Source organism: Lithobates pipiens, unplaced genomic scaffold, assembly GCF_037356315.1.
Source record: "Lithobates pipiens isolate NorthernLeopardFrog02 unplaced genomic scaffold, aLitPip1_a1.2 Scaffold_3, whole genome shotgun sequence".
Lineage (NCBI taxonomy): Eukaryota > Metazoa > Chordata > Amphibia > Anura > Ranidae > Lithobates > Lithobates pipiens.
The window spans coordinates 26,139,426-26,166,935 of record NW_027507790.1 but is presented as its reverse complement, the minus strand read 5'-3'; the positions used below and the strand labels follow the sequence as shown (position 1 = coordinate 26,166,935).

The 27,510-nt window shown below is 42.6% G+C and overlaps 1 protein-coding gene across 1 annotated transcript; it reads right to left on the bottom strand.

The window, feature by feature from the left end:
• LOC143940235 (olfactory receptor 11L1-like) lies at nucleotides 1–27,299 on the bottom strand. Its single transcript, XM_077461407.1, has 2 exons — nucleotides 27,230–27,299; nucleotides 1–1,493 (listed from the first exon to the last, which is right to left on the bottom strand). The coding sequence occupies exon 2, from the start codon at nucleotides 1,461–1,463 to the stop codon at nucleotides 510–512; it is 954 nt and encodes a 317-aa protein (XP_077317533.1). The 5' UTR covers nucleotides 1,464–1,493; nucleotides 27,230–27,299; the 3' UTR covers nucleotides 1–509.
• Nucleotides 27,300–27,510: the final 211 nt, after the last annotated feature.

Genomic DNA, 27,510 nt, shown 5'->3' with positions numbered 1-27,510 from the left:
CGGAGATTCGGACGGAATCAGTCCGATGCATACCACACACAGTCGGATTTTTTGACGACACGGTCCGATAAGACTCATTCCGACAGATTCTCCGACCGTGTGTACAAGGGCTTAGAGGTTGGGTAGACCCAAAACCTTTACAAAATTCATATTTTCATTTTAGATTTAGCTATATGTTATATGCTCAGATGCTGGAGCATACATACAATAGCACATCTCATCACAAAATTCTGTGTGCATGCACATCCGTGCGATTTGTGGGAGCATGGTAATCGATGCAAAGGTGTACTCACGTTTTCGTTTGAAAATAAGGCCCACTGTTTATTTATTTATGGCAAATATTAAATGCTCCATCTTACTATTAAAACAAATGTTACTGCAGTTTAAAAACTCTTATTGACATAAAAAAAAATGCAGTTGCATTTCCAGTAGGATAGTCCAAGAACCATATTTATATTTTAAAATTACTGCAGTATCATTAAGTATAACGATCAAAAGTTGTTATGTAATTAAACTAAAGTTTTTGCAACATGTTTTATTCTTTTTAAAAGTATAGTTAATGCATTGTGGATTTCCTGATTCCGAAGGCTGTATACAATGGGATTTAGAAGTGGGGTTACTACAGTATAAAGTAATGATAGTGCCTTACTAATATTAAATATTTGCTGTCTTGATGGTGCTACATACATGGTGATGAGTGTTCCGTAATAGGTTGACACAACAGCAAGATGAGAACTACAGGTAGAAAAAGCCTTCTTTCTACCTGTTGGTGATGGGATGTTGATAATATTATACAGTATAAAAATGTATGTTACAATAATAAAAACAAATGGGAGTAATGTCACTAGTGTTGCAAATAAAAATGATTCAACTTCTATTATGAATGTGTCTGAACATGACAGCTCTATGAGAGGCGTGAGATCACAGAAAAAATTGTCTATCATATTGGGGCCACAAAAATCTGATTCACATAACAGGATAAGAGTTATCGCTGATATCGTAAAACCAGTTAGCCATGCCCATGTGGCATATTGGCTGCAGACTTGGAAATTAATTAGTGAAGCATAATGCAATGGGCTGCATATTGCCAGATATCGGTCATAAGACATGATTGCAAGAAGTAAACATTCAGCTGTAGCAGTAGAACTAAAAACATAATATTGAGTTAAGCATCTTGAGAAAGATATGGATCCATCTTGTGATAATAAGTTCTGTAGCATGTTGGGAACAATATTTGTTGTAAAAACAACTTCGGATAAGGATAGATTACTAAGTAAAAAATACATTGGCGTTTGTAGGTGAGCATTGCTTGCTACCAACAAAATAATCAAAAGATTACCAGATAATGTGAATATGTAAATGACAAAAAATAGAATAAAAATAAGAATCTGAAATGTGTGGAGATTCTTAAATCCAAGCAGTAGAAAATCAGTTACAGATGCAGTTATGTTTTCTGAATACATTTTCTATAGGATTACCAAATTAGGCATGATCTAAAAAAAAATAAAGAATGGAAGACGATTATAAGAAAACGCTTCTCCATTTTAAGAAACAGAGTTCAAACAATGTATAATGTACAATTAGAATTATTGTTAATATGTACTCAACCTATTTGTGAATACATTAAAGTGAAGGTTATGGCAGCCCACAAATTTCTCCAGTTGTCATTAGTCCAAAATGATACATGTAGTTTACCAGACTTTTATAAAGATAATATTTACATTTAATGAAAACATGCATCTCTGTGGGTTTCCTCTGGTTGTTCCGGTTTCCTAACACTCCAAAGATATTCTAGTAGGCTAGTTGGCCCCTGTCTAAATTGGTCCTAGTATGTGTATGTATGAATGTGAATTAGGAGGGAGACATAGTTGTAAGTAAGCTCCTTGAGGGCAAGGACTGATGTGAATGTACTATATATATATATATATATATATATATATATATATATATATTTATGGTCGAAGCCCTATGGCCGATACGGATATGAACCAATAGACTTTACCATAAGATTAACAACATGAAATGGACCTGAAGTGTGCCCTGGTCTGATGGTCGGTATACCAAAATAAGGGGGCAAAAACATTCAGGTAGGGGTGTAGTTTTATTCGTTTTAGCTTAATTAGATGAGCGAGTTTGGTGAATGCTTGTGCCATTTCCACACGAGGATTGGGGATGTACTGGGCGAGGTAGGCAGGGTTCCAACTGCTTAGTCTCTCAATGACGTGACTTGGGACCCAGGCCAACATGCTGCCAAGGGTGCTCAAATACTAAAGAGTGACCACGGTATGGACCGGGGTCGAGGTGTAGGCTGCGTAGAAGGACCTAACCGAGAGCGGTCCTGACCTAGCTTCATCAACAAGATCAACCTGGGCCCAGTTGTCGGTGGTGAAAGCCATGGCCTGTCCTGTCTTGACATGACCCCAGAGTCGAGAGGCTGTCATGACCGGGTATAGCTTGAAGAGGGAGGAAGTCCAAGTAAACCCGGGGTTTAGGAGTATCCCTGATGCCATGGTTCTGTAAGCCAGTGGTGGCCAAAAATTGCAGCGAAGCCTGTGGAGGCTGCGGCATCCGTCACTACCAGGGGTGACAGGGCATCGTAGATGGTATAAACATCGCTATACTAATCCATGCAGTAAGGAACCTTCCGACATAGATAGGACTGCTAATGCTACGGCATCTAAATTAAGGATCTAAGAGGGGTCCTGCGTCCGTGAGAGGGAGACCAGGAGGCGTGACATAAAGATTGACCCTGGGGGATGGCCCGTATTGTAGATTTTGACCATTCGTCAGGTGGTGTCTGTGTAGAACTTGGCTGCCAGTGCTACTAAAGATAAACTGGGTAGGCCGTGAAAACCACAAAGGGCCCGGTAGATGGCCGCTTGGATGACTAGACTGGGGAATGTGCGAGGATTTTATGTGTCCCTAAAGATGGCAGATGTGATGGGCGAGTGTATGCCGTTGGCTATGGGCTGATGCCTCTAGATGCCTCGTAGTGGGGATCTTACTGTATGGGCCGTAAAGACAGATGGCTCTCCGGGTCCTGTAAGGATAAGAAATGCTGAACGCTGGCTAGGTATAGCCTGACTGTGTAACAAGAAGAAGCCAGTTGCGTGTGTCAACACGATCCTGGTGCAGGACGGAAGTTGAACTCAACTGTCCTAAGGGAGAGATGACAGACAGGGAACGGTGAATGGCTTGTAAGAAAAGCCACAGAAGACAAGTGGCCAATTAAGTGCTGCTGAAAACCAGTTTGTGGGCCACTGAGAATGTGCTAGCAAAAGAATGATTGCAAGAAGTTATGCTAAGTCGCGAGCCTTGGCACGATTGCAAAAGTTGTGTTTAAACATGTGCTTGCGACAATGGCACGGGAGTTTGTCACTGGAGATGTGTTCGTAGTGACTCTGAGAAATTCGTGTTACCGCATGTGCTTTGCGAAGACTGCAGGAGTTGTGCTCGAACGTGTGTTTGGATGCGTGCTTGCAGCGATTGCAAGATGTAATGCCAAGATGCGTGCTTGCAACGATTGCAAGATGTTATGCTAGGACGCGTGCCTGCCACGATTGCAAGGAGTTACACCAGGATACGTGCTTGCCATGATTGTAAGAAGTTTATGCCAGGATGCGTGCCTGCAATGATTGCTTAGCTGTTATGCCAAGATGCGTGCTTGCAACGATTGCAAGATGTTATGCTAGGATGCGTGCCTGCAACGATTGCAAGGAGTTCCCCAGGATGCGTGCTTGCCATAGTTGTAAGGAGTCATGCCAGGATAGGTGCTTGCAACGATTGCAAAGAGTTATGCCAGGATGCGAGCCTGCAACGATTGTAAGGAGTTATGCCAGGATGCGTGCTTGCAACGATAGCAAGGAGTTATGGTAGGATACATGGGTAGCCAGGTCGAAAAAGACAGAAGTCCATCCAGTCCAACCACAAATCAAATAAACAAAGTATCGCACAACCCAACATACCCAATTCTACACCCACAGCTGATCCAGAGGAAGGCAAAAAACCCCAGCAGAGCATAGTCCAATTTGCAGGGGAAAAAATTCCTTCCTGATCCCTCGAGAGGCAATCGGATTTTTCCCTGGATCAACTTTACCTATAAACATAAGTACCCCGTTATATAATGTACATTTAGGAAAGTATCCAGGCTTTCCTAAAGCAATCTATTGAGCTAGCCAGAACTGCCTGCTAGCAATGATTGCAATAAGCTTGTGCCTGGACATCTGCTTGCAATGATTGCAAGAGTTCTATGCTTGAATGAGTGTTTGCAATGATTGCAAGAGGTCCATGCTTGAATGCGTGTTTGCCATGATTGCAAGAGGTCTATGCTCGAATGCGTGCTTGCAACGATTGCAAGAAGTCTATGCTCGAATGCGTGTTTGCAACGATTGCAAGAAGTCTATGCTTGTATGCGTGCTTGCAACGATTGCAAGAAGTCTATACTTGGATGCGTGCTTGCAATGATTGCAAGAAGTCTATACTTGGATGCATGCTTGCAATGATTGCAAGAAGTCTATGCTTGGATGCGTGCTTGCAACGATTGCAAGAAGTCTATGCTTGGATGCGTGCTTGCAACGATTGCAAGAAGTCTATGCTTGGATGCGTACTTGCAACGATTGCAAGAAGTCTATGCTTGGATGCGTGTTTGCAACGATTGCAAGACGTCCATGCTTGAACGCGTGCTTGCAACGACTACAAGAAGTCTGTGCCTGGAAACATTGTTGCAATGATTGCAGGGAGCGTATGCTTGGGTGCGTGCTAGCAGTGATTTGCAAGAAGTTGTTTCTTGGATGTGTATGGAATGAATCCGATATGAATCGGTCGAACAAACCGAATCTTATATGAGCCGATCGCATGAAATTAATCTGACAAAACCCGTTTTAGAGTGTATGAATTTAATCTAATATATAAGAGACTGTGGAGAGTACGGGATGAACCCGGTGCGAATCAATTTGCCGCTGGGGCGACTGGAATTGAAACGGGTTGTAGCGTGTATGAAAATGAAACTGACACGAATCTTTGTAACTATATGTAACAAATCCTGATAGGAACCGATCGTAAGATGTATGAAAGGAAACCAAGATGCATTGGATTGTGCGACTATCAGGGGGAGTAGTAGTGAGGTGAAGGTTTTAACGAACGAATCGAGACCCTTGGCTGAAATTCGAAACACGAAGGATCGATCTATAGTGAGTGTCAGACTTGGAGGAATGACAGGCAACATGCGAACGATACCTGTAATGCTGACATGACGGGTGCGAACCAATGTATTGTTGGTATGAGTGGATTAGACTCAAGTGACAAGAGTGTGCAGTGAATGAGTGAAATGTTTGCTGTGACATAGGCTGATTGCGATAACCGACGTTTCAGACGAAAAGTGATGAGATGAACTGTGGAGCATGTAACGAAATGCGACCGAGCCAATTCGGAACAAAACAATTGGAGTACACCGGAACAAATCGGTGCCTCACGGATGCGACTGACTCGAATCGGGGCCCGGTATATGACGGTCAAATTAATGAAATATGTGTTATGACAGAGGCATAAGTCAATCGTGCCGCGACTGCGACTGATGAGGAACCGGACCCTGGAGTATGCACTGAAATTAGGTTAAAGCACTGGGGCACACCGTAACGAATCGGTGCATTACGTATGCAACCGGATTCGAAACGGAGTGCGGTACGTGGCGGCGAAATTAATTTGATTGCCATGACAGAGGCACGAATCGATCATGCCGCTGTTGCGACTGACCGTTAACCGTGTACGCTCTGGAGCATGTACTGAAATGTGGCTGAAATACCTGGGGCGCGCCGAGACGAATTAGCGCACGATGCGACTGGATTCGTATTGGAAGCGTGATACGTGACAGTGAACCGATTTCCCATGACAGAGACATGAATCAGAGAACCGAAACCTGCAACCAACAATGAATCCTGACTCTGGAGCATGTACTGAAATGAGGCCGTAACAACTGGGGCACATCGGAACGAATCGGTGCATCATAGATGCGACTAGATTCGAATCGGAGTGCGGTAGGTGACAGTGAAATGAGTGACAAAAGTTTGCCATGACAGAGGCCCGAACCGGTCGTGCCGCGATTGCGACTGACAACGAACGGGACTCTGGAGCATGTACTGAAATGAGGCCGAAAAATACTTGGGGCCGTCCGGACGAATCGATGCACGGGGATGCGACCGGATTCGAACTGAACGTACTATGTGACAATGAAATGTTTCCCATGATAGAGCTACGAATCGGAGAGGACGCAACCTGCGACCGTCAACGAACGGGCTCTAGAGCATGTACCGAAATGAGGCCAACGCAACTGGGACACGTCGATCGAACCTGTGCGTTTTGAGAAAAGCGACTGGTTTCGATTCGAACGTAATAGGTGAGGTGAAATGACTCCCATGACAGAGACCCGGGTCGTTTTAACAACGAGCGGGCTCTGGAGCATGTACCGAAATGAGGCCGAGCAAGTAGGGGCACACCAGAACGAAACGGCGCATTTAGCGGATGCAACTGGATTCGAATCGGAGCGCCGTGCGTGACTGAAATGAGTGAAATGATGAAATGACCTACGTGAGCCAGCTATGGCAGAGGTACGAGTCGTTGTGCCGTGAGACACGACTGGCAACGATTTTGACTGTGGAACACGGTAACGAGACTATATAACAAGTACTAAAACAGTGCAGTTTTTTTCCTACCAGCAATATCTACCGAAATGACGCCCGTGAAATGAAGGGCGCTGCAAAATTAGAGCGTATTGAGTGATAACAACCGGTATCATAACGAACGATTCGATATTTCAGGTTTTAACGACACTAAAAATAGTACAGGAAGGTCAATCGAGACCCTTACCTGCGGCAGTCGAGCTGGCGACGTTGTACAGAGCCGGCGACGTTGTACAAAACGAACGGGAAAGAAAACCACGAGAGAGACGTTTGTCAGAATGGAAACGAAACACGAGCCGTCGGCCTAGTGACGTAGTGCCGCGCACCGGAAACCGACAAAGACCACAGGCGAGCGGGCTGGTTAAATACCCTCCGGGCTCCTCCCATAAATTCAGGCCACCATACTGGCCTTCCTACATATATATATATATATATATATATATATATATATATATATATATATATATATATGTAAAGTAGATATGTGCAATTTTTTTCAGATGCATTCAAATGTTCTAAGAAAAAAATTATGAATTTCAATTAACGAAAGAAATTATAACAAAAATAATGCATGAATTTGGCATTATTTGATAATTTGTTAAAGGTCTAATGAAACAAAAGGTCATCTCATACATATAATAGGATTTTTCAACAACAAAACCATGGATTTTTTTCCGAAGGATGTTGGCTCAAACTTGTCTTGCATACACATGGTCACACAAATGTTGTCGGAAATTCCGAACGTCAAGAGTGCGGTGATGTACAACATGTACGGCAAGCCGAGAAAAATTAAGTTCAATAGCCAGTGCGGCTCTTCTGCTTGATTCCGAGCATGCATGGACTTTTGTGCGTCAGAATTGTGTACACACGCTCGGAATTTCCAACAACAAATTTTGTTATCAGAAAATTTGGGAACCTGCTCTCAAACATTTGTTGGCGCAAATTCAGACAACAAATGTTCTATGGCGCATACACATGGTCGGACTTTCCGACAACAAGTTCACATCCAACATTTGTTGACGGAAAATCCTATCGTGTGTACAGGGCATAACAGCCCAATCAGCTGATTCATTTTGTGCTGGAGATTGGATTACTGGCAAAGTGCATTCCTGAGAAATGAGTGAGAAGGGAGTTGTATTGTATTTGAGCATAGGAGAAGAGATATTGTCATTGTGTGTGTTAATAGATTCAATAAACAAATGACTTTCTGAAATACAAATTGTTGTCACGAATATATATACATACATAAATTACACATTTTCCGAAAATGCAACAATTATACAATAACAAGACTCGATTAGTTATAACAAATATCTATAGTCTACAGAAATAAAGACATATCCAAAAATAAATTAACGTAACAGAACGAATGTAACAAAATTATGAATTTTATGAATGGAAACAAACCAAAACAAAATTTTCCATCATGCACGAGTCTAATGTAAAGTACTGTGTAAATAAAGGCGCTATATAAGTACAGGTAATAATAATAATAATAATAATAATAATAATAATATGTGAATTATTTTGAAGGTAATTTAAATATGATGTAATGTGTAAAAATGTGACTTTTCTTATAAAAGTTTGAACTTACACCTACTACCCTCCATCTGTAAACCTCTGTTATTACTGGCCAACTGGCTAATAGGCAAGCTCGGCAGCTGGCAGGAGTATGACTAGTAATACCACATACACACGATCGGATTATCTGGCGGACTTGATCCGGCAAACAATCCGCCAGACTTTCCAGCCGAGGTTCGCCGGACTTTCAAGGGAACAGACTTGGCCACACATGAACACTCCAAAAGTCCAGCGGTTTCTAACGCTATGACATACAGCATGTACGACGTGACTAGAAAAAGGAAGTCCAAGACCCAGTACAGCACCCTTTGGGCTCCTTCTGCTAATCTCATGTGTATCTCGTGTTAGTAGAAGTTTGGTTAGAGACGATTCGCGCTTTTTAGAATTCAGCTTAATTTGATCATTTTCTGAGGTTCAGTCTGTTCTTGTGAGGTTTGTATCTGCTTTTCAGTGCGTGTGGATCAGTTTGTACCTCTTTGCAGGCACTTCTGGTTCTCTGGTTCCTGTTTTTCAGGTCGTTCTTCATAGGCCTTGCTGTTCTTCAGTGCGTTCAGTTAAGTTTGTTTGACCAGCCGACCGTTTTGAAGCCATGGAGCGTGGACGTACTCGTTCTCGAGTTTGTGCTGTATGGGGGCTTGGTGTTAGGGTTAATACTTTGACCTGAGCCCAGTCCATGAACAGGGCGAGGAGGAGTTCTTGGACGAAGAATTGGCTGCATCAATTCTCACATATGCCTTTGCTCTGTGAGATCCGTGAGAATAATCCTGAGGATTTCAGGAATTATCTCAGGATGACGGACCCCGTTTTTCACCATATGCTGGCTTTGCTGACCTGTTATATCAGCAGGCAGGATACCTGCATGCGGCAAGCCATCACTCCGGAGTAGAGGCTAGTCGCCACGTTGCAGTACTTGGCAACAAAATATGCAGCCATTAATTGATTACCTTAAGCTGGGTTGTCAGACACTCACTTGGTGGGGTGCATATTTCATCCACTTCCACCACCTTTTCTTCCTCCACATCCTCATGTGGGCTTGGGCTAACTGCCCAATCAGGCTGTTGAGGTCGGGGGGTCCTGGGATGCTCTGACTCATGTCTGAGTCTCTGTTCCCCTATGAGAATGAAACAAAAGGTATACTTTTAAGCACAGTGATATTTGAGTACAGAAATAGGAATCTGAAACATTGGTTCAAAGTGGTGTCCAATTAGTAGCTGTTTGTTGCAAGATCCTAATTGAAGACATCATTAGAATTCTCTTTTAACCAAACTGCAATACTTTACATCGTTTGGCGAAGTTTCACAGATGGAGACACCCGAATCATCCCCTGGAGACCCTGCGTGGGTTACCCTAAAAATGTTCTATGGTGTCCCACACTACACTAGTGCTTCCGAGTCCAGTTGTTGAAACAGCTGTGGTGTCCTCTCCTTACATTACACTGAATAAAGTTCTAAAAAATTTGTAGCTCTAAAGACATCTACACAACAATATCCTAAACTGAGTCTGACAATACAATTTATCCTAACAATAATAAAAATATAATAAATAATAATATAATAAATATAACCTTGTACCAGCTAAATACAGAGAATTTCTTTATGACAAACGAACGATTTTTATTAAACGCCGTATGTAGTATCTGAAAATTTACATACATTTGACTATACAAACGATATTTACAAATGATCAAGTTAAGTATTAACATAAGAGCAAACGACAAGTACTTACTTTTTTTAAGCGCCATTTAAATTCTTCTGTACTGATCCAGCTCACTCGATTTTATATCAGACCAGCGCTTCCTCAGTTGATATTTAGCCCTTCGAACACCAAATTTCTTCTCCAGAGTGCTCCCAATTGAAGACATTATTTTGTCCTTCCGCAAATTGGGTTGGGGATAGGGACCATTTTTGCCATCATAATCCTCCTTTCTCAAGATGTCCACCATTTCTTCAAATGTCATGTTTGTGGCCTTAAATATCCTCCTTGATACGGAAATATGTGGTTCCGGGCTTTCTTCCGTGCTGCTTGTTGAAAATGTGTCCGTCATCTTGTGTGTGTGTGGTGTGTGTGTGTGGGGGTGTGTTGGTGTGTGGGTGGTGTGTGGGTGTGTGAGGTGTGTGTGTGGGTGTGTGTGGGTTTGTGTGTGTGGTGTGGGTGTGGTGTGGCTGTGTGTGGTGTGTGGGAGGTGGGTGTGTGTGTGGTGTGTGGGTGTGTGTGTATGGTGTGTATGTGGTGTGTGGGTGTGTGGGTGGTGTGTGGGTGGTGTTTAGGTGTGTGGGTGGTGTGTGGGTGGTGTGTGTGGGTGGGTGTGTGCAGTGTGTGTGTGGTGTGTGTGGGTGGGTGTGTGTAGTGTGTGTGGTGTGTTTGTAGTGTGTGTGTATGTGTGTGTGTTTGGTGGGTGTGGGTGGGTGTAGTGATACTGATTTTACATGATAACTATGCAACTTTACCTGAAGGTAAATTCTGCTTATGCATTTTTAACCATATGTTCAGTTTTAATTGCAATGGTTTATGACAGCTTTACTTCAATGTAGTATGGTATTATGCAAACAGAAACAATATCTAATTTAGGCACATGGTGCATCTATAAAAAAAAAGTAAAGAGCAAAGCCACACCAAGATTAGGGATGAGCCGAACACCTCCCAGTTCGGTTCGCACCAGAAACTGTGAACGGACCACAAATTCGTGCAAACTTTAGAACCCCGTTAAAGTCTATAGGACTTGAATGTTCGAAATCAAAAGTGCTGATTTTAAAGGCTAATATGCAAGTTATTGTCCTAAAAAGGGTTTGGGGACCCAGCTCCTGCCCCAGGGGAAATGTATCAATGCAAAGAAAAATTTTAAAAACTGCAGTTTTTTAGGGAGCACTGATTTTAATGACGCTTAAAGTGAAAAAAAGTGAAATATTCCTTTAAATATTGTGCTGGGGGGTGTCTATAGTATGCCTGTGAAGTGGCATGTGTCTCCAGTGTTTATAACAGTCTCTGCACAAAATGACATTTCTAACGGAAAAAAAGTAATTTAAAACTGCTTGTGGTTTTAATGTAATGTCTAGCCCTGGCAATATGGATGAAAATCATTGAGAAAAATGGCATGGGTACCCCCCCCCCCCCATTTCCAGCCCCTTTGGGTCTTGTATGGATATTAAGGAGAATAATCAGAACAGCAGTATACAGGCGGTGCAAACAAGACAGGGACTGTGTAGGTTTGTTGTTAAGTAGAATCTGTTTGTAATTTTGAACTGGTACATTTTTAAAGTGTAGCTCCAGTCAAACAAATCAATTTTTAAGCTTTTTGGAAAATATAGGGAAGGGTTATCAACCCTGTAACATTTTTTTTTTCGTTTGTGCACCTCACTTTCTGTCCCAATGACCAATGTTTTTTGAAAATTTTGGGTTTTTAGTAAAACAAGGATTGGGATAAAGCATCAGTGGAGTAGAGAGGAGACACGTTTTTCCCACATCAACTCTTACAGGAGAGCATTTCCCTTCCTAGGGGTAGATTTCATCTCATTTCCTGTTGTCTCCTTCCGTTTACAAGTAGGAGATATTTGTAAGTTGGATGTCTAAAAGTAGGGGCCTGCCCCATATGCTCTTCAGAAAATTGGGCCTAAGGTGTTGGTGTTGCCACAACACTGTAAACCCTCAAAGTGACTCTTGGTGGGCGCTGGAACGCCCTGCTGTGAACTATTATATCAAGAATTGTAATTACATGCCATTGTTGAACAGTGGTAGAAAAATTGGGCCTTTGGTGGTGGTGCTGGTGCCATAACACTGTAAGTCCTCACAGTTACTCTTGGTGGGCGCTGGAACGGGCCCTGCTGTGAAATATTATATCAAAAATTGTAATTACATGCAGGGGCAGAAAAATTGTAATTACACGCCCCTGTTAAACAGAGGCTGAAAAATTGGGCCTTAACCACTTCCCACCCGGCCAATGCATATATACGGCCGGGTGGGAGCCGTCTACTCCTGATAGGACGTTCAGGAACGTCCTTTAGGAGTAGCGGGATCGCGCGCGCGCGCCCGCGCAGCGGCGTGATCCCGATGTGCTTGTGTCACCCGGACACGGCACATCTCAGATCGGCAGGAGGGCTCTGTGATTGGCCCTCCTGATCACATGACGGCCGTGTCCAATCACGGCCGTCATGTGATGTAAACAAACAGCCGGTTGCTAGGCAATCGGCTCTCCTCTCCTCACACGGAAGTCACCGCTGAGGAGAGGAGAGCAGAACGCTGCAGCCGGCTGATGATCAGTGAGTATGGGCTGCTTTTTACAGCTTTTTACTCACTGATCATCAGTGTAGTGTAAACACACAACACACCACACAGTACAAACACAGTCCCCACATATGTCCCCAAAACACACATGTCCCCAAAACATACATGTCCCCAAATAATAAAAACACATGTCCCTAATAATAAAAACATGTCCCCCACATATGTCCCACTAAAATCACATGTCCCAATGATTATCTGCACACATATGTACGTGATCACCTGCACACATATGTACATGATCATTTGCGTACATATGTCCGTGATCACACAAACCAATTATTATACACTTAATGGAATTTTTTTTACCAAAAACATGTAGCAGAATACATTTTGGCTTAAATTTATGACAAAATTTGATTTTATTGGATTTCTTTTCAAATAGAAAAAAGAAAATATTGTTTTTTTTTCCAAATTTCCGCTATTTTTGCGCTTATATCGCAAAAAAAAAAAAACGGAGTCGTGAATAAATAACACCAAAATAAAGCTCTATTTGTGCGAACAAAATGATAACAATTTCATTTGGGTACAGTGTAGCATGACCGCACAATTGTCACTGAAAGCGCTAGAGCGCTGAAAGCTGAAAATTGGGCTGGGAAGGAAGGGGGTGAAAGTGCCCTGTATTGTAGTGGTTAAGCACTGGTGCTGGTGTCACGATACTCCAACCCCTCACAGATACTCTAGTTGGAGTGCAGAAATGAGCCCTGCTGCAAAGTATTGCATCAAAAATTGTAATTACATGCCCCTTTTAAACGGGCAAAAAAAATGGGCCTTAGCCACTGGTGGCAGCGTGCAGAACCAAAAATGTTCTTCCAAGCTATCAGCAGGATCATTGAGGAGGAAGAGGATAGTCACTCAGCATAACAGGATAGTAACTCAGCATCAGCATAGGCAGTCTTGAAGGGATCTGACATTTAGAAAAAAAAATTCGGTTACATCAGCTTCAGGTGCTTGGTAGTTGGTGGTGATCCAAGACTGATTCATTTTTATGAAGGTCAGTCGATCAACTGAGTCAGTGGACAGGCGCACCCTGTGATCTGTTACAAAGCCACCAGCAGAACTGAATGTGCATTCCGAAAGTTCAATTGCATACTTTGCAAGCTCTGGCCAGTGATCCATCCTCAAGACCCAGTAACCCAGAGGATTTTCGGTGGGAAAGGTTTCCAAGTCTGATCTTGCCCCTAGGTATTCTTGCACCATGTAAATCAGACGCTGGCGATGGTTGCTGGAACCGATCATACCTTGGGGCTGCGGACTAAAAAATTGTCTGAAGGCATAGTTTAGACGGCCACCTTCTCCACCGCTCCTTCTGTGACTGATCGAAGCCTCAGCAACACGTTGTCCAGGACCAGGAATTTGTAACCTCCCAGTCTCTGGGAACGTGTTGCACAGAGCATTCTGCAAGGCCTCCCAAAGATGTCTCATGCTCTGCTCCCTCTGCGACGGCAGGATAAGGTCGGCAACCTTACCCTTGTACCGTGGATCAAGGAGAGTGGCCAGCCAGTAATGATCCCTCTCCTTGATCCAATGAATTACGAGGATCCTTCCGCAGGCTTTGCAGGATAAGTAAGGCAATGCAGTGTAGTTTAGCTGAGGCATTCGGTCCGGAGTCCTCTGGGTCTCTAAGGACGACATGATCTGCAGCCACCTCCTCCCAGCCACATACAAGTCCACGGGTTTTTTGGGACTGTAAATGAGCCCTAAAAGACTGCTGCTGGTGCTGAGTGCCAGACTCCATCTCCATACTGACACCATCCTCCTTCTCCTCCTCCTCCTCCTCTTCCTGTGTGATCGGCAGGCCAGCAGGAACACTGTCTGGATAAAGGGGGCCTTGAAAGGCAAGGAAGTCCTCCTCATCCTGCCTCTTTTCTGCCTCAAGTGCCCTGTCCATTATTCCATGCAGCGTGTGCTCCAACAGGTGGACAAGAGGGACAATGTCACTGATGCATGCACTGTCACTGTTCACCATCCTCATGGCCTTCTCAAATGGTGACAGGACAGTGCATGCATCCCTGATCATGGCCCACTGGCATGGGGAAAAAACCAAGCTCCCCTGACCCTGTCCTGGTGCCATAGTCACACAGGTACTCATTGATGGCCCTCTGCTGCATGTGCAGCCACTGCAGCATTGCCAATTTTCAGTTCCACCTGGTAGGCATGTCACAGATTAGGTTCTTGGGCAGGTTAAATTCCTTTTGGAGGTCAGCCAGCCGAGCACTGGCATTATATGACTGGCAGAATTGCACACAGATTTTCCTGGCCTACTTAAGGACATCCTGTAAGCCCGGGTACCTGCCCAAGAACCGCTGCACCACCAAGTTAAGGATGTGAGCCAGACAGGGCACATGGGTCAGTTGTGCCTGTCGGAGGGCAGAGAGGAGGTTGGTGCCATTGTCGCAAACCACCATTCCTGGCTTAAGTTGGCGTGGCATCAACCACCTCTCAGCCTGCCCCTGCAGAGCTGACAGAATATCTGCCCCAGTGTGGCTCCTCTCCCTCAAGCACAGCAGCGCACGCACGGCATGGCATCGTTTTGCCTGAGTACTTGCGTAGCCCCTTGAACGCCTATGGAGCACCACTGGTTCTGAGGACAAAGCACTGGAAGAGGCCATGGAGGAAGAAGAAGAGGAGGGGTTGGAGGAGAGAGGTGTGTCACAATCACCAGTAGTAGCATTTTGGAGGCATGGTGGCGGAACAACCTCCAACACTAATGCACCTTGTCCTGCATCCTTCTCAGCTGCCAGAAGAGTGACCCGATGCGTTATGAAAGATAGGTAACGTCCCTGTCCATGCCTGCTGGGTCATGAGTCAGCGGTAATATGCACCTTACCGCTGACCGCCCTGTCCAGCGAGGCCAAGACATTGCCTTCCACATGCCGGTAGAGAGCCGGAATCGCCTTCTGTGAGAAAAAGTGGTGTTTGGGAACCAGCCACTGAGGAACCGCACATTCCACAAACTCACGGAAGGGGGCCGAGTCTACCAACTGAAAAGACAGCAGTTGAAGTGCTAGTAATTTAGCCAAGCTAGCATTCAACTGCTGGGCATGTGGATGGCTGGGAGAGAACTTATTTTGACGGTCCAGAAGCTGGGGCAGGGAAATTTGCCTGCTACAATCGGACGTTGGTGTACCGATGGCAGATTGCCCGCAAATACTTGGCTGTGACACACCTAAGTCTACGCCTTCATTCCTCTCAGTGCAGGTTTCAGAGAGGACTGAAGGTATAGTGGGGTTGGAGATCCCAGATGATGAGGAGCAAGGAGAGGACCGCTTTGTTCTTTGGTGTGGGTCTTTTAGGTTTGCTTGCCAATGAACTGCATGGCAGGTCGACATATGTATCTGTTTTGGCCACGCGAGATACACTTGAGACATATATTGCAAATAGCAATGGTGCGATCTGATGCACTCATCTCAAAAAAGGCCCACACCAAAGAACTTTTGGAATAACGTGCAGAGGCAGTGCCCTGCACATGTGGAGCTCTGCGGTGTGATGCAGTCGGTGTGCTGCCCTTAAGCTGGCCTCTGGAGGGCATCCTGCCTTGTTGGAGATGTGCCTCCTCCTCTCTCCTATCAGGCACCCCCGTGGAGTCAGTGACCTCATCACCCCCTCCCTCCTCATCACTGGAGCAAACCCGGCAGTATGCTGCAGCTGGGGGAACATTACTGCCAGATTGCTGTCCTTCTTGGGCATCCCCTCTCTCTGGGCTCACGTTACTGCCTTCCTCTAGCTGGGCATCATCATCAGAGCCTTCAAAATGCTGGCCAACACTGTGCTCAAACAGTTCGGGGGACTCCTCAGGAGGACATGGTGGGGCTAGGGAAGGAGTGACTGATGCCATTGAGATGAGGGAAGAGGCCGCGTTGGCAGCTGCTTTGCCAGTACCCTGAGCCTGGGTGAGAGAGGATGAGGAGGATGGGAACGTCTTGGTCATCCACTCTACCAAGTCTTCTGCATTTTGCAGCTCAACACATCCAGCTGCCGAAAATAAGGACAAGCGTGTCCCATTTTCACATGCTGATGAGGATGCACCATGTCCATGACCAGCACTGTTGCCTCTAGACACAGAGCCTGCCTGTCCCCTTTTAATGGCTTGTGACTGTCTGCCTCTCCTTGTTGGCCTTCCAGACATACTAATGGCCTGCAGGGAGATGTACCTGCACAAAGCTGGGACATATATACTGATTATACTGCAGCTAGCAGACTCAACTGCCTACCTGTAGTATTATTACTATGGGAAAACCAGCAATTGGGGTAGCTTTAAGTGCACACTGTGCAGATGACACAGTACACCGACTGTAATTACCGTAGCTGCCTGTGGTATAGGATCAGCAGAACACCAGCAATTGCGGTAGCTTTACGTGCACACTGTGCAGATGACACAGTACACTGACTGTAATTACTGCAGTTGCATGCGGTATAGGATCAGCAGAACACCATCAATTGGGGTAGCTTTAGGTGCACACTGTGCTGATGGCACAATACACCGACTGCAATTGCTACAGCTGCATGCGGATAAGATCAGCAGAACGCCAGCAATTGGGGTGGCTTTAGGTATACACCGTGCAGGTGGCACAATACACCAACTGTAATTGCTACAGCTGCCTGTGGTACAGGACCAGCAGAACAACAGCAATTGGGGTAGCTTTAGGTGTACACTGTGCAGGTGGCACAATACACCGACTGTAGTTGCTGCAGTAGCTGCCTGTGGTATAGGATCAGAAGAACACCAGCAATTGGGGTAGCTTTAGGTGTACACTGTGCAGGTGGCACAATGCACTGACTGTAATTGCAACAGCTTCAAATGACTGTCTCTCCATCTATCTCTCCGCCGACACAACACACTGTTCAAGGCCGCCGCGCAGGTGGCCTTATATAGTGTGGGGCGTGTACTAAACCCCCTGAGCCATAATTGGCCAAAGCCACCGTGCTGTGATTGGCCAAGCATACGGGTCATAGTGCATGCTTGGCCAATCATCAGCCAGCAATGCACTGCGATGACGTAGTGAATTATGGGCCGCGATGCACCACTCGAATTTGGAGCGGACGGCCCATAATGTTCGAAATTCGCTGAACGGGTGAACAGCCGATGTTTGAGTCGAACATGGGTTTGACTCGAACATGAAGCTCATCCCTAGGGAAGATCATACCATGAACTTTATGCGATCTAGCTGGCACAGTCTCTTTCTTAGGCCATGCCCCTTTAATGTGCTTCAACATAATTTGGGCTTTCTCTTAGTGGAGGTGGCTAAGGTTGGCTTTAAATCTAGTAGTTAATTAGTCAACTAGAATTCAATGATAACAAGTATTAATGTTGCTATAGTGAGCAAACTGCTGCATTGTACTCATATGTGGAAAGAAACATTTGAATATAGTATTGCACAAAGCAGCAATTGACTAACACTGTCATTGGGGGTTGATTTACTAAAACTGGAGAGTGCAAAATCTGGTGTAGCTGTGCATAGAAACCAATTAGCTTGCAGTTTTTTCTTTGTCAAAGCTTAATTTAATAAGCTGAAGTTAGGAGCTACCATGCACAACTGCACCAGGTTCTGGGTGCTACAGTTTTACTAAATCAACACCATATATACACAGATATGACTTGTTATGCTTGAAATATAATTTCAGAAGAAAGGTTCCTCATCTGGTTTAACCCCCCTGGCGGTATTCCCGAGTCTGGCTCGGGGTGGAGATTTTATACCATTAGCGGTAACCCCAAGCCAGACTCGGGACCGCATCACTGAATCCAGGGAGAGTTTACTTACCTTGTCCCCTGGATCCAGCGATGTCCCCCTGCTGTACGAGCGAGCCGTGCTCTGCTCGATCTATCACGGAACCAAGCTCCGTGCCCTGTGAGAGGTGCGACGCATGGGGACGGAGAAAGGCGCCAAATTCAAAAAGTAAAACACACAGTATACATACAGTATAATGTAATCTTACAGATTACATTGCTGCATGTAATTATTTCACATCCCCTTTGTCCCTAGTGTTCTGCCCAGTGCTCTGCATGCAATTTTATAATATAAAAACTGTTCTTTATGCCTGGAAACTGGAGATTGTCCATAGCAACCAAAACTGTCCCTTTACATCAAAAATTATTTTAGACCCGCTAGGAAACAGCAATAATAAATTGGAATCACTCGCAGAGTTGAGGGATAGCGATTTGTGGGGAGATCCGTGACAGTGACAATTCTGCAACTGAGCAAACTTCAGTGTTTTTGATTTTATTACATTATTGAATAATTGTTATTATTGTTATATTATTATTTGGTATAATTATTTATAGTTATTTATTATATTATAATTTATGATTTCATTTTTCAAACTTTATTATACCTGGGATGTCTGCTAGACTCTGGTTTGGACAGATTTAAGTGAGTTATTCCTAAGAATTACAGGACTACAATATAAAACGCCAAATTTTCATGCAAAATATTTGTACCGCTTTCAGCACCTAAAATCTGAAATAATCATACTCCCGGGGAGGTTAATGCAAAAAAATGGCAAACAGGGGAAATAGATTGATAAAACAAAGGGGGAATAGCACCAAGCTGGCTGCCAAGTTCTTAAATATAAAAGTGTATTAGCCCTTTATCTGACCATAAAACCGGAATGGACAGGAAAAGGCAGGGTAGCGAGCATGCTCCCTCATCCCGAGCCATGCCAGACCACATGTGCTCAACATAGAAAGGGTACCCTGCTTACCCTATACCAAGGACCCTCCAGCAAAACACCTTGTTCCCATGTTAATGCGGGCAAAGGTCTCATCCCCACAGTTGGAACATATCAGATCTGGGAGCCCCCTTTAAAATAAGGATTCCCCACGTACCAGCTCCCCATGTGAATGAGCGGTAAATAAAATACTTGATTACACATTCACAAACATGGCAATGAGAAAGAAAACGACACACACCAGATATTTCTAAAGGTCCTTTATTATTTTAAAGGGGAATTTCCATATTCTGAAGTCCCCCTTGCAGACCCCCACAACCACTGGGCCAAATGGGGAGAATGTGCTCTGCCAGGAGGGTTTACTCTGTCAAGATACCTTCCCCTTGTAAAGGGAATGTGGCCTGGTATTGTTCAGGAGGAAAAAAAACACTCACTGACATCCTTTCTTAGTTGTTCAGGCTACATGCATGTATAGGAGTCTGGTATGGATTTTGGGTGGTCGCCACACATGTATCTCTTGTTCTTTGGTGGGGTTACACTTTAAAAGCTATACCAGACCATCATCAAGAATAAGAGTCTGGCATAGATTTTTGAGGGAAACTCCATGCCAATGTTTTTTAGTTTTTTTTTGAGGATGCCTCTTATCAAACCCACATGTAGGATAAGGGTCTGGTATGGATTTGGAGGGGAGTTCCAGTAGCTTTGTTTACAAACATAACAAGGTAGCTAAGAAATGCATCCTCAAGCATGTTATCTAAAGTAATTGTACTTTTTTTTACGTTGTCCTTTACTCCAAGCTGAACAGTATTTTTTTACTATTTCTTGTATTGGTACATGTTCCCCAGAGAACTACCTAGCTCCCCATACCCGTTGTTTGATTTTGGTAGTCCCAATGCCAGTTTCTATAACAAAAACCAAGCTGGCAGGAGCATGTAATTATAATAATGGAAAATTCACCTTTGTAAACAACAGTTAAGGCTTCCCCATGCAATGATATTCTTTAAAAAGTTATTTGCATTGATATATGTCCCACCTGGCAGTGCCCAGCTCCCTATGTACTTTGTTTTACTAGCCCTTGCCCAATGATCTTGAAAATGTCACGGACTCATCCCCTTGCTGGGAATGGGACACCACCCTGGAGGTGGTGGTTTCTGGGCCTGTCCAATGACAGGCCCACCTCTGGCACCCAGGTGCCGCTGTTGTGGGCATCGGCCTTATCCCGGGATGTGGGATGCTGTCCGGGCATGTGCTAGCGCATGTGCAGACGCATCAGGCCCCGGCGGCCATGTCCCCTGTGACGTGGGTTCCAGACACATGTGTAGTTAGTGTCCCTTCATATGTAGGATGGCACCCTGCCCTAAGTCTCTCCCTCTTCCTCTCTAGGCTGGGAACTCATTTTTGGCTACATTTTCCCAATAGCGAAGCTGCTAATGGTATGTCCAATTCAAAATGGATTTAAATTAGACATGTTAGACAGTATAGGCATGTCCTTATGCCATTGTAGATGTCTTTATCTAATTTTACATAAAACAAGTAAAAAAGGCGCAATGCAACAATACCTCAATATATAGTTCCTAATAGTCCAAGGGGGCAGGGATGGATATCTGTGTAGTTATACACATATATAGGTTTGTCAGGGCTGCCACCGACAGGACCAGAATCAAGGTCCAAAAAAAGCTGAGAAGAAAACAAGGAGAGGGGCGCCTCTGAGTATGTATCAAATTTACATTTATTCTAAAACAAGTATCGACTCCCATACACGGCTGTGCTTTACCAACTAACGGAAGCCGTATGGGCGATCTGGACTAACACCATGATAGCTGGCGACTAGGGTAAGCATCAACCCCTTTCCTGGAACCCACACCTGGTCGCAGAAACCCCCTGCTGATTCTCTCCTGGAGAAATTTGGTGTGTATTACTGAAAGAAGAAGGAGTCGCTGCTGTACCTCACCATATCTCCATTCTCCACTGGACTTGATGTGCTGCTGACAGTATATGGACCTGCTGTGACCTGTAGTCCTTCTACTCCCTTCCTATCCACAGACGGACCTGAACGCTATGTTGCAGTTTTACATGGGAGTGGAGACTTGTTTTATAACAAATGTCAATTTGATACATACTCAGAGGCGCCCCTCTCTTTGTTTTTATCTAATTTTACAGACTCCTTACATGCTTAAAGTCCAAACTTGAATCACTAACTATGGACATTGCTAAATTTTAGGCTTTCGCCTATTTCTTTTAAGGTATATCACAACATTGGATAGTTACAGATTGCAGCTATACCATTTGGTATGTTGTGACACAACTCCTACAAGGTAACCACAATGTAAAGTCCCCCCTTTCCATTTTCCCTTCTAAACTATTTAAAACCATCTGCAAGAAAAAAAAATTTTTTAAGTTGCATTAACGTATATCTACACCTTATAGAGACTTGATAGCATGTCGTTATTCTGGAACAAATGAATACCATTCCGCTATGATAGAAACATAAGCATAAATTATTTGCCATAAAAATTAGGTAAATTACGTTTTTTTTATTATGGTTAACATAGGCATTTGAACTACATGCTAAAGCTTTGTCAATTATTTCTATAATATTATGCCCAAGCTAGACATGTGCATAATGAAAACATTTATTTAGTTTTGTTTTGATTCGTTAATCTAGTTATTTTTTTTGTTCAATTTGGTTGATTCGTTGAATTCGTATTTGGAATTTTCTAATTTTGTTCGAATTTACGGATTTTGTTATATTGTTTTCGATTTGAATGCAGCAAAGTGAACAAACAAAAGAACAATCTTCATCAAATGATTACAATGACTCTTTAAATAACCTTTGGCTTAACAAAAACAGAATTGTTTTGAAATGGTACTCTAATAACACACACGGTCTTTGTTTTCAGCAATATGTGTAGTTAGAATTCGACTGGAGTTCACTGTAAAATTTGATTCAAATTTCAGTTCAAATTTCTGAAATTTGGACGAAGTTTGTTAGGTTATTTGGAGCATTTGGTAAAATTTGTTTATATTGTAATTTGGAGATTCAGATATATCCGAATCACCAAATAACAAAAAATTTGTAAATTCGGAACAAAACGAATTGTACATGTCTAACCCAAGCCTTTGGAGAGCGGAGAGGAAGGAGGGAGGGTTTGGTCTGGCCTCTTCTGCTCCTCCCCCCATGTACATTTGAACATGTAGGGGAGAGAATGGTAGTGCAATGGGTGGTGGTATAACCACCTATTAATTGTTTAAAATGTGATTGCTGATAATTGTTATCTCATTTAGATTGCATAATATATAAAGTCTGTATCAGTGGCTCCTGATGAAGAGGACAATGTCCAAGAAACATGTTGAGCCGTAAAGACTATTATATGTGAACAAGCTACATTGTCAATGTTGGGCTTTTTTTATAGCTTTGTATTGTATCATGATATATAAAAAAAAACTTTGTTGTGCAATAAGAATTTATACTGTCTTTTTAAACAAATATGAACTAATAAAGTGTTTTTTTTTTAACAGTAAATTAATGCTGTTCCTTAAAAGTCCCACGACAATACCATTTGTTTGATGCTAGTCTATATTTAGGGATGTGGCACTTAAATTACACTCATTTTGATTGGGTTTTCCCTATGTTCTTTGTTTTACCATCCCTTAGCCCATTAATCTTGAATATTGAGAGAACTGATTTTAAAAATTCTCCTCACAATTGCTTCAAATGAGGTTCACAATAAAGTTCACAATTTGCTTAGTTTTAGGCTTGTTCGTCCAAATTGTCCTTAAATCATTTCCAATCAGATTCCCTCATCAGTAATCTTAGTTAGTTTATATCAAACAGTGATTTCATGATATGCAAAAATATACTGGTTATCAGACTGTAACATGCACTTCTACCTTCCATCCTTCATATCCTTTGATTGGCTGTGTTATTTCTGCTAATACCCTCTTAATGGATCTGAAAAGCTGGTTGCATCTGCAACTTGAGAGCTCTTGATTCTTCATAAAAATGACGCATGCATGCTAAAGCCCCATACACACTATCAGATTTTCTGCTGATTTTTGTCTTCAGATTTACCAAAACCATGTAGTAGAAGGGCCTGTCTGATTGCATACAAATTGAAACTCCTAAGATTTGACCTCATATTATATGGTTTTGGTAAATCTGAAGACAAAAATCAGCAGAAAATCTGATAGTGTGTATCGGGCTTTAGAGTCACTCTGAAGGCCAGTGACTGTCAGAATTGGACTTATCATATCGAATTGAACTCTGTCAGAACCACAGATCAGATAATGACTTCATCTTAATTCCCATTTATTTTACTGTTGCCATCGATTATCTTTGTAATATCTTTTTCTGTAAATATTTCTCCTGTTTTTCTGTTTCTTTCTTTAAACGATATTTAAAAATTCAAAAATCATTCAGCCCTGTCTCTAATAATAAAAATAGTATGTTTCAGCATTAGCTTTTTCAATTTTATGGCCAAATTTTGATCAAAGGATTGCATAACCCACTCCTTGATACTTGGACCATATTGTCATGAGATCAACAGATCAATAAAATTGCATGATGACGTTTATAAAAAAAAAAAAAATTAAAAGTCAGCAGCTACAAATACTGCAGCTGCTGACTTTTAATAATCTGACACTTACCTGTCCCAGGGTCCAGCAATGCAGGGGAATAAAGCCCAGCTCATCTCCCCTTCCACTCTGTGGCGTCCGCATTGTAACTGTGAGTGCCGGGCTGTGGCTTCAGAGCTAGGCATGCACTGCAAATGCGCGAGCCGCACAGTGCGCTGTAACTGGTCAGGCAATCCTCTGGCACCAATGACATGTCCCAGATGATTGATGAGAGGGAGGGGGAAGAGGTGAACTTACTTCCAATGCCACTGTGCCCTGGGAGGAAGTGGGAGCTGGAACCCTCTAAAAAGAGAGCCCCCCCAAAAATGGGGGTCACCTTCCCTTAAAGCGGAAGTTCAATTTTTGGATGAAATACCGCTTTAATCATGTGTCAGGAAATTAAAGCCTAAGTTTACTTTAAAAAGAAAGAATGCACACAAGAGACATAACTGGCCTTCAGTAAGATGTGACATTGCATTGCTTTGTCCTTGTTTAGCAGAAATCTTCCTCCTCCAATGCCCCCCATGCCCACTGCTATAATCTTTTAGTACAGAGGAGGTTAATAGAACTCAGGACCTTTCTGCCCAGCTCCTTTAATAATATAAGCCAGTATTGCAGTTTCTATGAATGAAACATGATCTATGCATGGAGGTGGGAAAACTTTCAATCATCTACATATCCTCTATTCATGGAAAATTTTGTATTACCAGCTTCTAAAACAGAACATTTTCTGCTAAACGAGAACACAGCAGAACAAAGCACACAGCACAGTGAAGGTAAGTAATGTCCTTTAATAATGATAAAGACTTAAAGGCACTTTTCTGGCAGTAGTTTATTAGAGAACTACCTGTGCCTAAATCAGGCAAGCATTTGTACCAGTGTCAGTAACATTACCGACACAAGCGACAATTTTACATGGATACTTCTACTGCTGCCACTTTAAGAACCTGTTGCTATGGTAGAGGCATATTCTTAAAGATTCATCACCCGTTTGTAGATTAAGAAACTGGTGGTATTTAAGACCACCTCTGAACTGGCGTTTGTAGGTATGCTAGAGCTCAGAGTGGGGCATGTCTGTACTGAGAAGCTGTAATGAATGTGACAACTTCCTGCACAGACAAACAAGATATTTGGGGGGCACACCCTAAAGGATGCATTAAAGATGGTGCAGCCATAAGACCATACAACAGAACAAAAACTTCCTGCACAGGGCTCTACCTCTGGCCTCATTCAGCTATTGGCTGTGAGATTCCCTAGCTGAAAGCCAAATCTAATCAAAGGAGTTGGGGAAAGTGGTGATGTTGTTACTAAAATATGGTGTTTCCCACATTTGGCAAAATTACTTGTGTAAATGGGTGGGCTAAATATGATGGGGAACTGAAAGACTAGCTCCCCAAAAGGTCCGCCTGACTATTGATTGACAGCACATGGCAGTGGACAGATTCCACTCCCGTGCACTGTCAATCAACAGTCAGCACTGACAGAGTCATGTACCTTTCTGTGACAGATACACAAATTGGCTCAGGCATCAACAATTCTGGTTCAGTGGCCAACAGAATTTTCCCATTTATGCCCTGAACAAAATCTTTAACCTTGTGCTACTCATTATACCTAGTTCATTTTTTTACATTAATTTCACAACACAGTTGCTTTAAATTTCATATATAGAAACAATGTGCCGCCTTCTATTTCCAGTAATTAATACAGCCAGCCACTATAATAAAATGCTCAGTGTAAGCAAGGTATGCTATATATCATGTGAGAAACCATTAGCCAATCTTTTTCTTGTTGGGTATGCAGAACAGACACAAAAAGAAAGTGAAAAAAAGTGTTCTCTAAATGTACTGTATATGTAAAAGCTGACTGGATAAAATGCAGTTTGCTAAAGCCCTGTTTATAACAAAAAAAATCAAATATTTTTTCCCATTTTCACCTTTTTATTCATCATTTGTTATATCTGTGCTCCTTATCTCCTGCAGCCTCTGTACAACCACTTTCAGTTTACATTAATGCATTCTTGAAATATCTGCATAGCATTTTTTTGGGTGAGTTTCCTGATGGTAACAACAATGGACCATGCCTGCGTAATGTGTGCTAAAACAACCTCTTGTATCCTCCATAAGAAGTCTGCATAGCAAGGAGACAAGGTAGGAGTACAGTTGGGAAGCACAAACATAGCATTCTAACCTTATAACAGGAAGTGCCTGAAAAAGGACCTTACATGGAGGATAATTCAAAATTAATTTAATGCAAGTTGCAATTATAAAAAGACTTTAAAAATAACATTAATGTGTTAAAGATTATATGAGATTTGTGTGATTAGGTTATAAGATACTTTAGGCAGAAATAGAAAATGTGTGTTGGTTGAACTTGATGACTTTGTGCCTTTTTTCAACCTAACCATGTAACTACATGTGAGAAATGCTCCTTTAAAGCCCTTGTGCACACAATCGGAGATTCAGACGGAATGTGTCCGATCAGAGTGTTTTGTCGGATATTCTGACTGTGTGTGGTCTGCATCGGACTGTTTCCGTCGGAATATCCGTCGGACCAAATTTTCCAACTTGCCGGAAATATTTTTGGACAAAATGCTCTGATCGGACATACTCCGATCATGTGTAGAGAATTCCGATCGGACAAAGTGCCACGCATGCTCAGATCAAATTCCTACATCAAAGCTATTGGCTACTAGCGTGAACGTAACGAAATTACGTCATCACGTTCTGAAAGATCGGATTTTCTGACAACTTTGTCTGATCGTGTGTATGCAACAGTTTCGGACAAGATCCGTCGGACAAAATCCGATGGATTTGGTTGTCGAAATCTCCGACCGTGTGTACAAGGGCTAAGAAGAGGACAGAAAAAGTAAAAACTGTTCTTTTTGAACAAAACAGTGCAAAAACAAAAAATATGTCCAATATAAACACTGGTAAATTATGTAACTAATACTACAACATTACCAAAATTAACTTAAAACAGTCACTGAAGTCATTGGGGTTGACACACTAAGGTAGTAAAGGATTTTCAATTGAAAAAGTGAATGTTTACTTATCTTGGTAAATTTGATGAAGCTGCAATCACTGTATTTTTTAATCTCAATTGCTCATAAATTGGTATTCCAAGTGAATATGCCCGTATCTTATCGAAAACACCTCTGTGTTATTTTCATCTTAGTGATGTGTTTGTTAGTAGTGATGAACAAACATATTCACAAATAAGGAGAATTTACTAATTGTACTCATAAATCACAATGACCTTAATGAATTTGGTAACTTTCAGTAGATTAGACAGATCTTCAGACAAAAACTCGGGGAATTAAAAAAAATGGGTATTCTACTGCAGTTAACAGATTTGTTATTTGCATGAGAACTACGCGGTTATTTCTAAATGCCCTAAACGAAGCATAGCAAAAATACCTGTTTAAGTTGCTTTGTCAATTTACCTCCTGAAAATTATTGTTTTGCTCATAATTTTATAACTCCTATGTAGCAATTGCATTCAGCATTTTATAATATAACAGCTTTTAAACCCCAAATTTAAATGATGTAATTGTTGTGGGACTCCAGCAACAGCCCCAAGACAATATAGATCTGTACACCAGAAAATGAGACTATGAAATCATGTTTTAGTCCCAATGCACAGGTTGTAATAACTGACTTAACTGCATGCCTAATTATAAACTCCTAAGTGTAATCCT

Excerpts from the sequence above, each read along its gene's own strand:
- LOC143940235 (XM_077461407.1), bottom strand. The coding sequence starts at position 1,463 with ATGTATTCAGAAAACATAACTGCATCTGTAACTGATTTTCTACTGCTT.